This window comes from Olea europaea, chromosome 11 (genome assembly GCF_002742605.1).
Source record: "Olea europaea var. sylvestris chromosome 11, O_europaea_v1, whole genome shotgun sequence".
NCBI lineage: Eukaryota > Viridiplantae > Streptophyta > Magnoliopsida > Lamiales > Oleaceae > Olea > Olea europaea.
In genome coordinates this window covers 32,148,682-32,165,172 of record NC_036247.1, presented here as the reverse complement: position 1 = coordinate 32,165,172, position 16,491 = coordinate 32,148,682, and the positions used below count along the sequence as shown (strand labels likewise).

Below are 16,491 nucleotides of genomic sequence, written 5' to 3'. Positions count from 1 at the left end.
GAAGTCTTGCTTGCTTAATTGTTGCTGCAGGTATGTATTAATTTGCCACCTGCAGCTGAACTATGAACCAGTCTTTCGTAAAATATTTAGAGTGTGTTTGGTATGCTATATTGGATAGAACTCGACTCTTAGTGCTGCCAATCCTCCCTATCAGATATGTGTTCACTGAAAACTACTTAGCTCCAATTGATGTTGGCTTGGTTGTGCTTTGTACCTTTCCATTCCTAACAGAGTCCACAAGGACCCTAGTTCGAGGACTAGTGCTGTTAAATTGTGCCAGCGGTATGAACAACAAGGAAATTGTTGATGACTGGATGATAAAGCTACTCTTGCCTTTGCTTTGGTTTTTCGATTTCTTATTGAAGCAAAATGGGATTGCATCATATCCGTTTGATTGCTTTAGGCAAAGGTACTTCTTTAAGTATGTTTTTGTTGTTATCACATAAGAAGTTCGTGCTTGCTTGGCTAAGATTTTAAGTGCTTATAGGCAAGGAGCCCCAAAGAATCTGTGGTTAAAAAGTAATAGTTGTGTGTTCTACAAAATTTGTGGATAAAAAAACTTACCAGCTTATAAGCAATTATAACTTCGTCGAACATGCACAAATGTGAAGATAACAAGTTTACGTCAGTTGTACAGAGACAATCCGAGGAACATCTTGTCGTTCGTCTACGGCAACATGGATAATGCAATGAGGATCTTGTGGATGTACGACTAAATTTTGGATAAATTTTAACATTACAGTTTCTCTATTTGATACTCCATTTGTTTTCCTTATCTTTAAATGCAGATTATTAGGAAACCAGTAGAAGATGAAGGGGCTCTTGATGCTGTTGTTTATATATAGAAGATGGTTTGCTGAATTTTTGTGAGGCCCAATAGCTTAATATGGATCTGGATATGTGTTTTGTCTTCTGGCCCAAATTGTTTGTAGCCTAATATGGTGACCCAGTGAGTGGAAGAATTTGAAATGAAGGAAACCGGTTTTAACAAAACGCGTTTGTTGATTTAAAAGGCCACTTTCACTGGATTTTTGACAAGTGGCAAGGCATGGACCATTGGATCAAATGCAAGACTCTATCTCATAAAAGCAAAAAATATCCAGGGTTTCACACTTGAATATCATTCCAATAGCTTCTCTCTCGTTTTGCTTTTCATCTTCTCTGAAACTCTTATAATCCTATGATTTCTTTGTGATATCATGAGAGAAAATATTTTAGTGATGAACTCTTGTGTGAGTTATGGGTTATTGTGAGAAGATCTTGTATTTTGAGAGAGTTACAACTAAGTGTTCTGTAATGAAACTTTTGCCTATTTTTGTGGCGATTTATAGTGGATTCGAGCTTGATCCTAATGGATGCTCAATGGAGATTAGGCGTTGGAAGCGGTCGTCGAACCTTGGGGCCTTTGGGCCGAAAAATCTTGTGTTATGATCTTGTTATTTTCTGATTTAACTGTGTTTGATTTATGAGTTATAGGCATAAACATATTATTTGGGACCAACAGTTTCCATTGTAACTGGCCCGCCTGGGTTGAATCCAGTGCTGTTAATTTTGAAAATTAACTTATTGGTCCTCGTTTTATGGGGTGATCAAGATCCATTTACACTGATTGGACTTGTTGGAAAATATTCTCATCGTTACCTTCCCGACTACCAAATGTAAACCACTTTTTGTTGGAAGGCATTGGTCATTGCCCTCATCATGACAAGCCCAACTTAGTACACGAAAAATTGCTTCCTTAGCTAGCCAATCTCCCTGCATCTTAAAACTTTTGCCCGTTTTAGTCATTAAATTGGTGATGGATAGCAAATATACAAAGCATACTTCCAATTGATTTTGCAAGTGTATTTATATTCTGTTCTAGAAATGTTTATTACATCCCTATGCCTTGTTTGCTTTAGAATGAGAATGAGTAGTATTGAAGCAACAATAATGCTACTTGACCACATATGTTGACACAAAACTTTACACAATGAGCTGGAAAATGCTGCAAAAAAATAAGAAAAAAATGTGCGGTGGCACGGTCAATCGTTCGACCAAGTCAAGCCCAAGTAAAACCCAATTGCAGCAAATTTAAGTGGGCAAAACAATCTTTCACAAATTTTGGCACGATCTGAAGACCAAATCCGATTGCAATGGCGCGATCTTCAGACTAGATCCAAATGTATCTCTTCTCTTTTATGACTGGCGCATGAGAAATACCCATTTTCGGTGGCTGGAAGAGAGACACATCTGCAAGAGCTTTGGTGACCAAATCAACACCTGTTTTTGGTGGCTGTAACTTATAACTCGGGTTTCTTCAAGAATCATTATCAATAGATAATTCATTACTATTTCAACCTACCAACAAGCTTATAGGCTGATTGTACGATTTTCAGACTAGCTTAATTGAATGAAGAAGCCTGACATTGGAGAATGAATCCAGAATCTGTAGGTTTATTGTGCACAAAAACTGGACACAACCCACTGTAAAAACCTAACATGTTTCAGCCGAGAGATGACCGAAAAAGGTATAGGTTCAAATTTCGGTTTAGAATTAGGGGATTTGTTATGTGATTTTCTCTCTTTACATTTTATTGACTTCGTTTATGATTGAAGGTCTCACGTCGTGATCTGAGTAGTTAGACTGCACAAACATTAAATTAGATAGCCAAAGAATTTTCCATGAAATTGATCAAACGATTATTTGCAATCTAGTCCATTATTGTCACATATCATCTAGCTATTTGATCTCTCCAATTAGTTTCCATACACCGTGATTTGAGTAGTTTCTATTTGAATTATAGTTACATAAATTATTTTGTAGTTGTAGAGTATTTGACATGGTAATTGATTTGTTTGATGAAGGGAAAGAAATTTCGGAATATGTGGATGAAATTATACAGGTGGAGTCCAATCATGAGAATGTTTTGGATAATACGAATATGTTGGGTGAAGATACATTAGTTGGAGATCGTGCGATTGTGCCTGAACGGGGTATGAAATTTAAAGATGAAAATGAAAATTTCGATTTTTACAATAGATATGCATACGAAATCAATTTCCCGGTGAGGAAAAGAAATTCGATAAAGGATGATGACGGAGTATTGAGAAATACTATATTTGTTTATAGTTGTAAAGGGAAAAGAATAAAAAATACAAGCGATTTTTCGAAACCGCAAGCAACCATTCAGAGTGGATGTAAAGCCAGGATCTGCGCATTCAAAGACGTTTGTGGAATATGAAGGATTAACAAGGTACATCTAGACCACAATCATAAGACAAGCCCTTCGAAGTCTAGGCTATATCGATGCAACCGAGAGTTGGGTGCATATGTGAAATGACGACTTGAAGTGAATGATATGGTAGGAATTCCATTACACAAGAGTAACAACTCTGCAATTGTTGAAGCGGGTGGGAATGAGAAAATGACTTGTATCGAAAAGGATTGTCGAAACTATATTGAAAAAGTGAGGCGTTTAAGACTTGGACAAGGGGACGCAGCAGCAATACAATCATACTTCTCTAAAATGCAAGCACAGTACTCGAGCTTTTACTCTAGTATGGATCTGGATGATGAGTTGCGTCTAAAGAATATTTTCTGGGCAGATTATAGGTGTAGGCAAGCATATAAGGAGTTCAATGATATTGTCATATTTGACACCACATATCTTACTAACAAGTATGATATATCATTTGCTCCTTTTGTTGGAGTGAACCGTCATGAACAGTCGACACTCCTTGGATGTCGTCTGGTACCGAATAAGGATACGGAGACATTTGTATGCCATTTCAGACCTGGCTGCAATGCGTGCATGGACAGGCTCCTCATGGGATAATTATAGATAAGGATAGGGCTATACAAAATTCCCAATACAAAGCATAGTTTGTGTTTGTGGTAAATATTAAAGAAATTGTCTAAAAAGTTCGGATACCATGTGGATAAAGGTTCAATATTCACTATTATGCACAGTTTGGTCTATGATTGTCAGTTTGTAGAAGAATTCGAAAACGGCTGAAGAGTGATGATTGAAAGGTTTCACCTATACAATAATGAGTGGGTTTGTACGAGAACGGAGAATGTTGGTACCTTGCTATTTGAAAATCACATTTTAAATAGGGATGTCAACTACTCAACGCAGTGAGAGTATGAATGCATTCTTCGATGGTTACGTACATTTGAAGACGACATTGAAGTAATTTGTTGAACAATACGAGCAAGCATTGAGAAGCAAGGTTGAGAAGGAGTTTCAAGCAAACATCAAGTCCTTCTCATAAATGGTGCCGTACGCAACGAGATATGAAATGGAGAAGCAATTTCAAGCAGTTTCTACCATTTCAAAATTTAAGAAAGTTCAAGAGGAGTTCATGGGTAAGGTTTATTATGACCTTACATCTGTCTCAGAGGGATTATTGGGGGTGACTTACGAGGTACGGGAGGATGTAATACATGACGAGTATTCGAAGAAAAAAACCTTCTTTGTCTCATTTGAAAGAGACAAATATGAAATCACTTGCAGTTGCCACAACTTTAAGTTTTGAGGGATTATTTGCAGACATATGATCGCAGTATTGATCCGTCATGACGTGAAACATATACCAGAAAGATATTTACTACGGAGATGGCGAGGAGATGTCAATAGAGCCCACACGCGGGTACCAATGACTACGATAGTTTGAGTAGTATGCCAGGGCAATTGAAGTACGACAAAATGTGTCAACGCTTTGCTAGATTGGTCGACCTAACAACAAATGATGAAGCAAAATCTAATGCAATAATTGATTGGATCGACAGTCAATGTGAAGAGATGATGAAAATAAATCCTAGTAATATAGTCCAATTTCTCTCCTCGCATATGACTCAAACATCATTTGAATGTGAAGCATCACAGGGTATTGGAAGTCGTAGCATAAGCGACCCAGAATGTGCGAAAAGAAAAGGTGCCCCTAAGAAACTTCGGAAGAAGAGCCCATTGGAAACCATTTTGAACAAAGTTAAGGTAATACTTAAATGTTGACTATTTCCGTTTGTTGCGAACTCCTTATAGAGATAATGTCTAATATCATTCCTTGTTTTGCAGGCAAGTACGAGTTCTACCAAAGGAAAGAAAATGAAGGTTCGCACAAATCATGTGGGAATGGTTGCACCGCCCATCGTTCAGTCACCTCAATAATTACACATGCTGCTACCTTTCTCCTATACAAACCTCTTTCTAGTTAGCATTTGTTGATGATTTGATTTCAATGAAAATGTACGATTTATTGATACTGTTATTTCACGTAGGGTGGGAACCAAAATCTTACATTCAATAAGCAAGATGAAGCAGTTGTTATGTAGAATTTAATGGTTTGCAAACATTGTTCATTAGGTACATTCATTAATATGTAATAAACTACCTTACGTGGATATGACATTTGTAGGTTTGGGAATGCATTTTGATGGAGGAAACACAGATGCACCTATGGAAGTTGAACCGTCTATCACATTATCAAACCTGAAAGATGCACCTACTAGTCGTTTTGTATAGTTTACGGTTTTCTTTTCAATGCTTCATGCTCAGAACATAGGACTCTTGCTTTTCAATGCTTCTAGTGTTCCTATTTATGGTGAACAATATAACTTGTATTTTCTTTATAATGAATGAATCATTTGGCAGATAGAGTGTTTTATAGACGGTTTCCAGTTTAGTCTTCAATTTTTTCATGTATTTCGTTGTATACATTCTACGATAGGAACAATATAACAATTCTGAGAATTTCTTAAGACCAACAGCCCATTTTTATAGATGGTTTCTAATATTTTTATTTTTCGTAACCCATGGTGTAATGATCTAATAAATTATGCATTGTATGAATGTAGAAATGGGCTATTGTTCTTAATCAGTTTGCATGTGAATGTCTCAAATTGAATCATCTTGAGACTGGGGTAGAAATAGTTAGATAATGAATCTTAAGTTGAAGAACTTTACATTATAGCTTCCAAAAGTGTTAATGCCAAACTTTTGGCTCCATACAACTCAACTATACATAGTTCACACAAGAAAATAAATTCCAGTGAACTATATTGGAACACTAGTTACATTACAGCCGTGATAATTTCATTTACATAATTGGAATTACAATTTCATTCAAAACTAAAAAGCTTCAGCTTAGACCGGCGACTTTCCATTCTTTTCCCATTTGGTGATGTGCTCTTCTCGTTTGCGTATAGTCACATTCATAGCAATCTCCATGTCCTGATCACCAGTTAACCGGCATCGTGTTTCGAACATGGAAGACAAATCTTGAGTACTGGTGACTAAACTTGATTTAGCCTTTGTTTCCTCCTTTTTCACCTACTCCCAATAACCACATTTCACGCTGCACATTTCAAATAGTTTGTCTTTGTCGTCGGTGTTCTTCTCTACCTCGAAGCACTTCAAGAATGCGTGTTTGCACCATGGACAGGGTCGTTTATTCGGGCATTCCGCGAAAAAATGTCCCTTCAATCTACAGCTATGACATATTCCATAATTCTTCCCTCTCATTTTAACCTAGGAATCAACAACCAAACAAAATGATGAGCACAATGTTTCTCAGTTAAAACATGAAAAGAACAAAGTTTCATAATGTCCTCAATTCGTCACTATGTTCTGTGTCCATTTTATTTATTGAATTGTGAATATAGCTATAATAATTGTCATATTACTGAATTGATTTTCAAGCATTACAAAGACATTATTCTGGCCCTAACACAACATAACCATCAAAGTTCTGGGATTCCAAGAAAAATCGTAACATAGTCCAATTTCACCACCCTGTTCTAAGGACCATATTTTGGTTCCATTTTCTGTCTTCAATTTGTCCATCCCTTAATGTCAACTTTGAAGCTCCCAACGTAGGTCTTTTAATCTTGTTTCATCCAAACAAAATAGAACACAAACACAGCAAACATAATCCCAATATGTAATATATATTTAAATTGTATGTACTCTCTATTTATAATATGTCACTGATTTCCTCAATTTTCTTTATTTATAGTGTGTTATATATGTAATTAAGAGTAATTAGTTATTTATTATACAATTACATAAAAATTAAAGTATTATAAACGTTTTTAAAAAAATGCTTACGTTTTAAATTATTACAACTATGGATCACAATGTAAATAAAAAAATAAAAAAAAAGCTTACATTTAATGTATATTTGGTTTATCAGCTCTACGTCACGTCTGATGCTAAAAATTCAATATACTTCAATTTGATCCGAATTCGACGAAATTAATAGGAGATGGATTTAGAGTTTTAATCCGATAACCCAATCGAGATTCAAATTCGATAATCCGTTAACTAAATAAATCAAATATGGATATAGATCGATCCGATCCGATATCACTAAAACATTCCAAAATATATATATATATATATATATATATATATATTTTTTGTTGGGGCTATGATTTTCAATGAAAAAATAAATAAAATCTTTATTTTTCTAATTTTTTCAATTTCGAATCTAATTTCTGATAACATAGTTAATTGGATATGAATTTAACATTCAAATATCCGTTGGATTATTGGATTGGATCAAATAGGATAATTATTCTTAACAGATCGAATCGAATTTGAGTAGATCCGATCCATATATCCGATCCATTTATAACCCTAACTTCAATGTAAAGATTCCACAATCGCCCTGGTTCGAATTCACGGAAGAGGTTGGACAACGTACCGTCGACGGATGTTCTCTTCTTTGCCTCAATGGTGTACGGAGAAACAATGTGTTGTGATAGCAATCTAGTCCTCTTGCTAACCATTTGCTTTGGCACGTCAATAAACATATTTCTTACATAATGTCACTTTCATCGTCTTCTCTGGCATAATTATCACATTATCCAAACTCGCGACATTATCTGTCAAGTTGGAGGGTCATTTCCGGCATAGTTATGTATATTAATGTGTCTTTAGTTTATCAGCTCTACGGCACGTTCGATACTAAAAATTCAATGTACTTCAATTAGGGCTATCAATAGATTGGATTTTGATCTGAATCCGATGAAATTAATGGGAGATGGATTTAGGGTCTCAATTCGATAACCCAATCGAGATTTAAATCCGATAATCCGTTAACTAAATAAATCAAATATGGATATAGGTCAATCTAATCTGATAAATAAATAAAATCTTTATTTATCTAATTTTTTCAATTTCGAATCGGATATCCAATAACATAGTTAATCGGATATGGATTTAACATTCAAATATTCGTCGAATTATTGAATTGGATCGGATAGGATAGGATAATTATTATTAACGGATCGGATCGAATTTGAGCAGATCCGATCCATTTACGATCCTAACTTCAATGCGAAGATTTCACAATCACCCGGGTCGATTTCACAGAAGAGGTTGGGCAACGTACTGTCAACAGATGATCTCTTCTTTGTCTCGATCGTGTACGGAGAAACAATGTATTGTGACAGCAATCTAGTCCTCTTGCTAACCATTTGTTCTGGCACGTCAATAATATGTTTCGCACAGGGTGTCATCCAAACTCGCGATGCTATCTGTCAAGTTGGGGGTCCTCTTCGACATAGTTATGTATATTATTTATTTAATATTTAATTACGTTGTTTAATTATTTATTTAATCACTTAATTAAATAAAAAATTAATATTTAATTTAATTTCTTATTTAGATATTTCATTTATAAATTATCTTAATTGGTTGTGTGTAGTATGTATCTAATATTTCATTACCTTATTTAAATAAATTTTACAATATATATACAATTATTTAATAAATAAAAAAATATTTACAATTATTTCGTCCCCACCATCGGCACCTCTTCCATCTCCACTGACATTCATAACGATTCTGATGAAATATCTGTGTACATCCCCACCCCTCCACCGCCACCCTCCGTGTCACCATCTCCGCTATTCTCTGTCACTGTCTGGGACCCTTATCGCCTACAGACCGTATCTCCTCAGATATGACTCTGACCCTCCTCTTTGATCAGCGGTATCAGCTCAGTGAGCAATTCAAGCTGACATATTAACATTTCATCGAGTTAATGACCATGCATGCATTGAGATTTCGAAATGACGTACAACTTAAATCACAAATGAATAATATGTACCCCAAGATCGTTGAGGAGAGTTGATAACTGTCAGCTTTGTCCCATGGATAGTTGTTGAATGTGTCAATGTCATCGACAACTTCCAAATGAAAAAGGTCGATCGACGTCTTCTTGTGATGACACCTTAGTATGCTCTCTAGTATAAACATCCCCAACTTCAATTGTTTATTTAATATTTAATTACATATTTAAACTATTTTTATTATTTATATTTATTTGTTATTTATGTTAATTAATTATTTTTATTGCTTAATTAACATTTAAGTTACTTGTTTATTGAATTTATTTCAATTAGTTATTTAATATTTCAATTAGTTATTTTAATTATTTTATTAATATTTAAAAAAATATATCCCAATTAGTTATTTATTATTTGTTTAAATAAACAATATACATAAAAGTTAACATAATTTATTAAATATTTAAATAAACAAATAAAGTATAAAATCAATAATTATATATTAAACAAATAATATACACAAACAATTAAAGTAATTACTTAAATATTTAAATAAACAATTAAATTAAATATTAATTTATGAAATTACTTATTAAATATTTAATTAAATATTTTATTTAAATATCTCATTAATTACTTTAATTGGTTATGTACATTTTTTGTTTAATATTTAATTACTATATTTAATAACTTATTTTAATAGTTTATTTCATATTTATTTGCTTCATTTAATTATTCATATTAATTTCTCATTTATTTTAATTATTTATTGAATATTCAATTGTTTATTATATTTATTTCATTATTTATATTTTAAATAAAATGAAATAAAAAACAATTAATTATTTTACTTAAATAAACAATTTACATAATTCATGACATATTTATAAGCAATTAAATTCAATATTAAAAAAATAAAAAATAATTAAATATTTATATAATTTCTTTACTGATATTTAAATTCTTTATTGATATTTATTTAAATGCTTTGCAAATAATTAATTTGATTGATATTTTAATTTCCTAATTTAATTGCTTATTTGTTATTTTACAAATGTTTAAATATTTATTTAAATTCTTTATGTATATAACTTATTTAATATTTAATTATTTCTTTTAATTTTTTTCTAACACTTATTTTGATCGTTTATTTTAATATTTTCATTGCTTATTTTAATTATTTTACTAACTCTTAATTTAATCATTTATTTTTAATTAATGTTTAAATAATTTTTTTAATTCTTTATTCATATTGATTATTTAATATTTAAAAATTTATTTTAATTTCTTTGCAAAAATTTAATTTGATTGATATTTTAATTTCCTAATTTAATTGCTTATTTGTTATTTTACAAATGTTTAAATATTTATTAAAATTCTTTATGTATATTACTTTTTTAATATTTAATTATTTCTTTAATTTTTTTTACTATTGCTTAACATAAAATAAGTAATTAAACTAAATTAGCAAATAATAAATATTTAGATAAATAATAAAACATTTATATTAAGCATTTCAAAGAAATAATTTTAAATACATAATATACATTAAAATTAAACAATTCAAATAATAATTAAATATTAGACAACACAATATAAGCAATTAAAATAAATAGTTTCAATAATTAAAGGAAATATATAAATAAGTAATAAAAAAAATTTGTTTGCGCCTAGATAACGGCCGTCTGGGCCAGTCAACTGGGCGCAGCGCCCAGTTGACTGGGTGCCCAGCGCCCAGTTGACTAGCGCCCAATCGACCCAGTTGATTGAGCCGTCTGGGCCAGTCAACTGGGCGCCCAGACGGTCCAGTTGACTGGGTTGTCCTGTCTGTTGTGCCAACCGTCTCCTTCGTGGAGATCATCAGAAAACTCCTTTTTTGGCGATCTTCACTCCATTTTCCCCTCCCAAATTGTTATTCTTACCCAAAAATCGTGCATTTTTCCAAAAATCAACACATGTATCTAAAATCATGTTTTTTTTTTTCCAAAAATCAACATAAAAACATTAAATATGGGTAGCCTGTTTTCCTTTTTTGTCGGTGCTACAGTAATTTTCCTATTTCCTTTCTATCTTCTCTCTCTTCTTTAAATGGTAACGGTAAATTTGGATTTCTCTTGCTTTTCAATATTTTAAACATTTTTGCTGTTTTTTTTTTTTAATTGGTCAAAGGCCTCTTTGGAAAATTGGCCGGGTCAACCGGCCAATGACCACTATTTCCTCGATTTGAAATGAGGGCAAAATGTAATTGCCGGGTTTTAAAAATGGGACTTTCCTTTCGAGGCGGGTCAAACCCACATTTTTAAAATTCAAATTTTGATTCCCATTTCCTCATGTGCGCCACAGAACCTTTTTTTTTTTCTTCTTTTTTTTTTTTTTTTTTTTTGCTTTTCTTGCTCATTGTGTCAAGTTTTGTGTCAACAAATGTGGTCAAGTAGCATTAAGGCTGAAGCAATAATTGCAGAGAACATTTAGCATTTGCAATTTGTTAAATTACAGTCCCTTTGAATTCTTTTATTGTTTATAATAGTTTTCTTAACATGGTTAAATGAATAGGGATATTTATATAATTTAATTTTTCAAAAAAGCATATACAAGTTACCGCCATCTGGTAATAAACACTTATGTCAAGATAAGTAACTTTTTTCTTATATCTCCTCAACATCAAGACCTAACAATAGAGTCCGTGCTATTGCGCCAAGTTGGAACTAATGGTTGCACGGGAAGCAAGATTAGAAGAGAAATAATATAGCACATATCGATTATGCTACAAGCTAAAAAACGTCTGCTCACATTCCGTAATTGTGGATTGTCATTTTTTACTACACATTTTGAATTTCACTTTTCTAAGTCTCATTGTTGTGTAAAATAAAAAAAAAAATCTTATTCAAAACTAGGGGAACATTACATACCACTTTTGTTATGTTTGGCATGTTAAACTAAATACAACTCAAAATTAATCATACTAAGCAAAATTCGTATGTAAATTTCAATGCGCCGAACTCTCTCCTTCAGAGATGGAAATAAGTGGAAATGCCCGGCCTTATTTCCACTTTGGCCTTTGAACAAATAAAAAAAAGTAAAAAATGAATTTACATAAATAAATTACAAACTCTCCATTTTGCCCTCATCTTCAACAAGGCTAGAGAGAGAGAGAGAGGAGAAAAAACTCCAAAAAAAAAAAGGAGAAATTTCAAAAATCACACAATCGGCTGTTAAGATCGGATCCGATCGAACTTCAACGTCCTAACATTCTACCTAACACCACAAAACTCGTCCATTATTTTCAACAAGGTTAGGATTTTTTGGATTTAAGGTATTGATTTTTCATTTGGCATGATTTTTGAATTTGGTTTGGTGTTTAATCTTCATTATTTAGGTAGATTATTGCGTTTAAAACAAATTTTTGACCAAAAAAAAAAAGGTACCCAAGCTCGCTGGAATTTCCTGCGGAGAAGAACAGTCGGTCACAGTCAACCCAAATCGACTAGATACCAATATTACACATGCTTTAATGCATAAACAAATGAATAAATATAATATCAAAGCCTTTAGACCAATTCCTTTGAAAGAAATTACACATGAACTGATTATGTATTGTCAAGTGAATTTAAATTCATGTTGAAAATTTGTACAAGAACAATACACACGGGCAAGTGAACTAGAGAATTGGGAGAAACCTACTCCAATCCAATGACACTTGATGGCTTCTCAAAATTTGTTACAGTTTCATAAATGGAGATAAACTAATCACTAACACTAAATTGAAGAACAAAACCTTATCGAACACAAGAAAGTAAATTCGGCAAGTGGGGAAATCTACTTGGTTGAATGAAACATCTTGGGCATATAACACGCTATAGTATGATAACTTAATTCTATTTTATAACACGTTATAGCACGATAACATTTTTTTCCCCCTTCATAATTTGGTTGAATCTTTTTGGTTCGCGAACTGTAGGCAAATTAAAAAACACATCCAGTATGTTGAAGCGTGTCATCAATCTCCAAAAGAAAGTTCTTTTTCTTAGGGAACTTGAAGAAATTTTGGAGGTTATCCAAGCTACGTAATTCCAATTGCGGTGATCCCAAATTATTCCAAAAAGGAACTATTAATTTAGTCGAAGAAAAGCATGGAGATTTGGTATTATTACAATAAAGTAAGCAAATTTGGTGAATCGCTGCATTGTCATTATCATATATTAAAGATAATATAATATATTTTACATGACGACAATTTAAAATAAGTGTAAATGTGATTTTCTAAATCAAATATTTATTTTCAATGCATTCCTGTCATATTTTCTTCTTATGTTATTGTCGGATTAATTATCATGTTTCTGTTCTTTTTAATAGATAATATAGTCTATGAATTTAGTACTTTACATTTGTCTATTAAAAAATATTGTTGGTTTTAAAGAACGTGCTATTATAATTTCAATATTTCAGAAAAACTCTCAAAGTAGCACATGTTTCGAAAAATATATATCTTATTGTGTTTTTGAAGAAACACGAATTTATACATTTTAATATTCTAGGAGAATTCTATTACTTATGAACAATTATAACCAAGTGTGTATCAATATTTCAAAGAATATTGTATTGTCGCTTTTGAGAAAACGTGAATTTATATTAAATTAATATTTTATAGGAATGTTGTGTTAATATTTTTGAAAAATATGTTTTTGTTCATGAATAATCACAAGTTTATACATACCATACTTTTATTAGGAATATTATATTATTGATCTCAAAAGAGGGTAAAAAATGTGGAGTGAATATAATTTAATTTGTGTTATCATCATGCAAAACTTCGCATGTAAAATATAAATTTGTATAAAACGATTTGCAAATTGTAATTATATCCAATTTACCGAGTGTATTTTCATAAATTTTTCAACATTTTATTGAAAGAATTCTGGTGAATACAATTAAACCAAGAATGAAGCACTAATTAAAATTTAAAAAGAGAAAATCATGGCTTTTGTTATTCTTAATTGGGATGCTGCTAATATTTGGTCATACAGCCCTGAGGTCATATTTCAAGGATTTGCTTTAATGCATTTTTATTCATTATTGGTCGAAAAATAATTTTACGAGTATATTTTTGCATTTTCTGTATAGTATTTTTAACCCCTACCGTGGATAAGTTATCAAAAAAAATTAATAACGAACGAAATGAAATTTAAATATTAGTAGATGTCATCAGATAAAGTTCCAAGGATTTACTTTCGAATCGAGAAAATCACCAATCAAATGATGGGAATGACAAACAATTATTATAACAGTTTGTATCTTTTTTTTTTATGATTTCAAGCATGGATAAAGTATATAATAAAAATATTTGGAATAAATATTTACACAATAATGCAAAATGTACACTCTTCCTTTACACTATTTTTGACATTGCATTTGTTTTTTTTTGAGAAATGTGGGCGGGAAAACTATTTTTGTTTTTGAAATGTCCAATAGTGTTTTGTCACGGAGCATAACGTAAAGAAAGATGTAAAAAATAATATACATGTAGCATCATTGTAATTATAGTCTTCTTTTTTCCAAAAAAATAATTTATCAAAATTCAAAACAATGAGTAAATTCAAAATAAATTCCACGTCATTCACAATTAATTTTTCTTTGTTTTCTCATCGAGATACTAACAAAATTGAAAAAATGACCCGAGTTTCAATTTTACTTCCTTTAAAACTACTTCTAAAATAGGAAGTTCTTTTAAAAATTAGTTTCCATAACTCTTCTATAAAAAGCAAAAACAAAAATCATATCAAACTGGCCATTATCACCCACAGGGGAGGAAGAAACACACTAATCTGAGTTACTATCAAACCATTACATGGAAGGTCAAATAGAGGCCTTAATGTTACCAAAAGAAACTTTAAAAAGAAGCAGAGTTTTAAACAAGTTATGCCAGCATGAAAATCAAACTAATTATACAAAGAACCACATGGCTACAACTCACTCAGTGGAAACAATACCAAAGACTCCATACAGTCACACCCGGCACTCTCCCAACCACTTCTACTTCTTCAACACACTGCAAAGAAACAGTTTATCAGCTCACATCTATTTAAGCATTTTAACAGATCTCAACAAGCCAAATTCCAAAGAAAAAATAATATTAATGTAGCAATTTGAGTTCAAAACCATTAAATGTAACTGAGATATATTTAAAATTCAGAGTTTTAGTTCGTTAATCACTTAGTGTTGTACAAACTGTGTTATAAAGTTTTTGACGTTAACAACAGGAAGTTTCTGAGGTTCACTGAAGGTCTTCACGTGAACAAGAAAAAACTTAGAAACTTACTTGTACAAATAAGCAGCAATTCCCAGAATTATACACAGCAAAATGATGTCAATACAGAAATTTCGACTAGATCTCAGCTGGAACAAAACAGAACTCCAATTTAATACAGTATGGTTAAAAATATGTTGAGAGGGGTACAGCAAGTCTTAAATGCAAATCATAACCGAAGAGCTGCAGCTCAATCACCTGATTAACAGTGTCCTTCAGTCGGACATTGGTATTCTTAAGGTCAGCTGTTGCTCTGTCCACCTGTACGTAACATAATAGCTTAGAATTCTCTTTTACAACGTCATGAATTCTGCTTAATACCAACAAAGATGGGACCAAATTAGGCACTTGCAATCCACAAGTACTTTGGACCAATACAAAAATGAAGCTCTGTGCAATAAACACATTGATGAGAAAGTTTTGGTGATCAACCTGTCATGTTACTGGGCAGAATTATATTTTTCTTTTTTGTTTTCATGAAAACCTCTCGATGCTCTCGCAATATCCATTTGAAGAACAACTAGATGAGAAGTAAATTAAGGTTTATGACATTCGCATGCATATCACAATATGAATAAACATTTATTAATTAAACTAACGTGGCACATGCATTTGTAATAAATAATAGAACATTTGTAAAAATGAGACATCGGCTGACAGATAAAAACACCAAGATAAACTAGACATACTCTGGCCTTACTGTTTAAAATTACAAGATAATGAGCATTTCTACCTTGGTGTCAATCTCATCCATAAGAGGAACCTGCCGATCAAATTCCTGTCCGAATCATAATTGGAAGTTACGATCAATGAATATCAGGGAATAACAGATATAAAAAGGTAAGCTAAAAATGAAAAACAGAAATATAACAGAAAAAAGGTAACCTCATTCATGTCATGTGCCATGTTTTTTAAAGTATCTAAACCTTCTGCTATCGTGTCCAAACCTTGGTCCTGCATCAAGATGATATCACATCGCAAACAAGACAAGTTAATAATGACAATTCACTAATAATAATTCCCAAAAAGCATCCCCAAATAAGTCCAGACTATACTATTTCACTAAAGAACGTGCCTGTTTCATTTTCCGCATTTCATACTCTTGCCTGAATTGACTTGACCCTTCAGT

General features: G+C 32.1%; 1 protein-coding gene across 1 annotated transcript in view; it reads right to left on the bottom strand.

Moving 5' to 3' along the window:
- Window positions 1-14,821: 14,821 nt before the first annotated feature.
- Window positions 14,822-16,491, bottom strand: part of LOC111404726 (syntaxin-71-like) — a 4,341-nt gene continuing 2,671 nt past the window's right edge. Inside the window, exons 4-9 of the mRNA XM_023033492.1 lie at window positions 16,438-16,491; window positions 16,248-16,316; window positions 16,096-16,140; window positions 15,561-15,623; window positions 15,375-15,451; window positions 14,822-15,104 (exon numbers count right to left, since the gene is read on the bottom strand). Of these exons, the coding sequence (XP_022889260.1) occupies window positions 15,089-15,104; window positions 15,375-15,451; window positions 15,561-15,623; window positions 16,096-16,140; window positions 16,248-16,316; window positions 16,438-16,491 (324 nt within the window). The 3' untranslated portion in view covers window positions 14,822-15,088. The remainder of the gene's footprint in view (window positions 15,105-15,374; window positions 15,452-15,560; window positions 15,624-16,095; window positions 16,141-16,247; window positions 16,317-16,437) is intronic.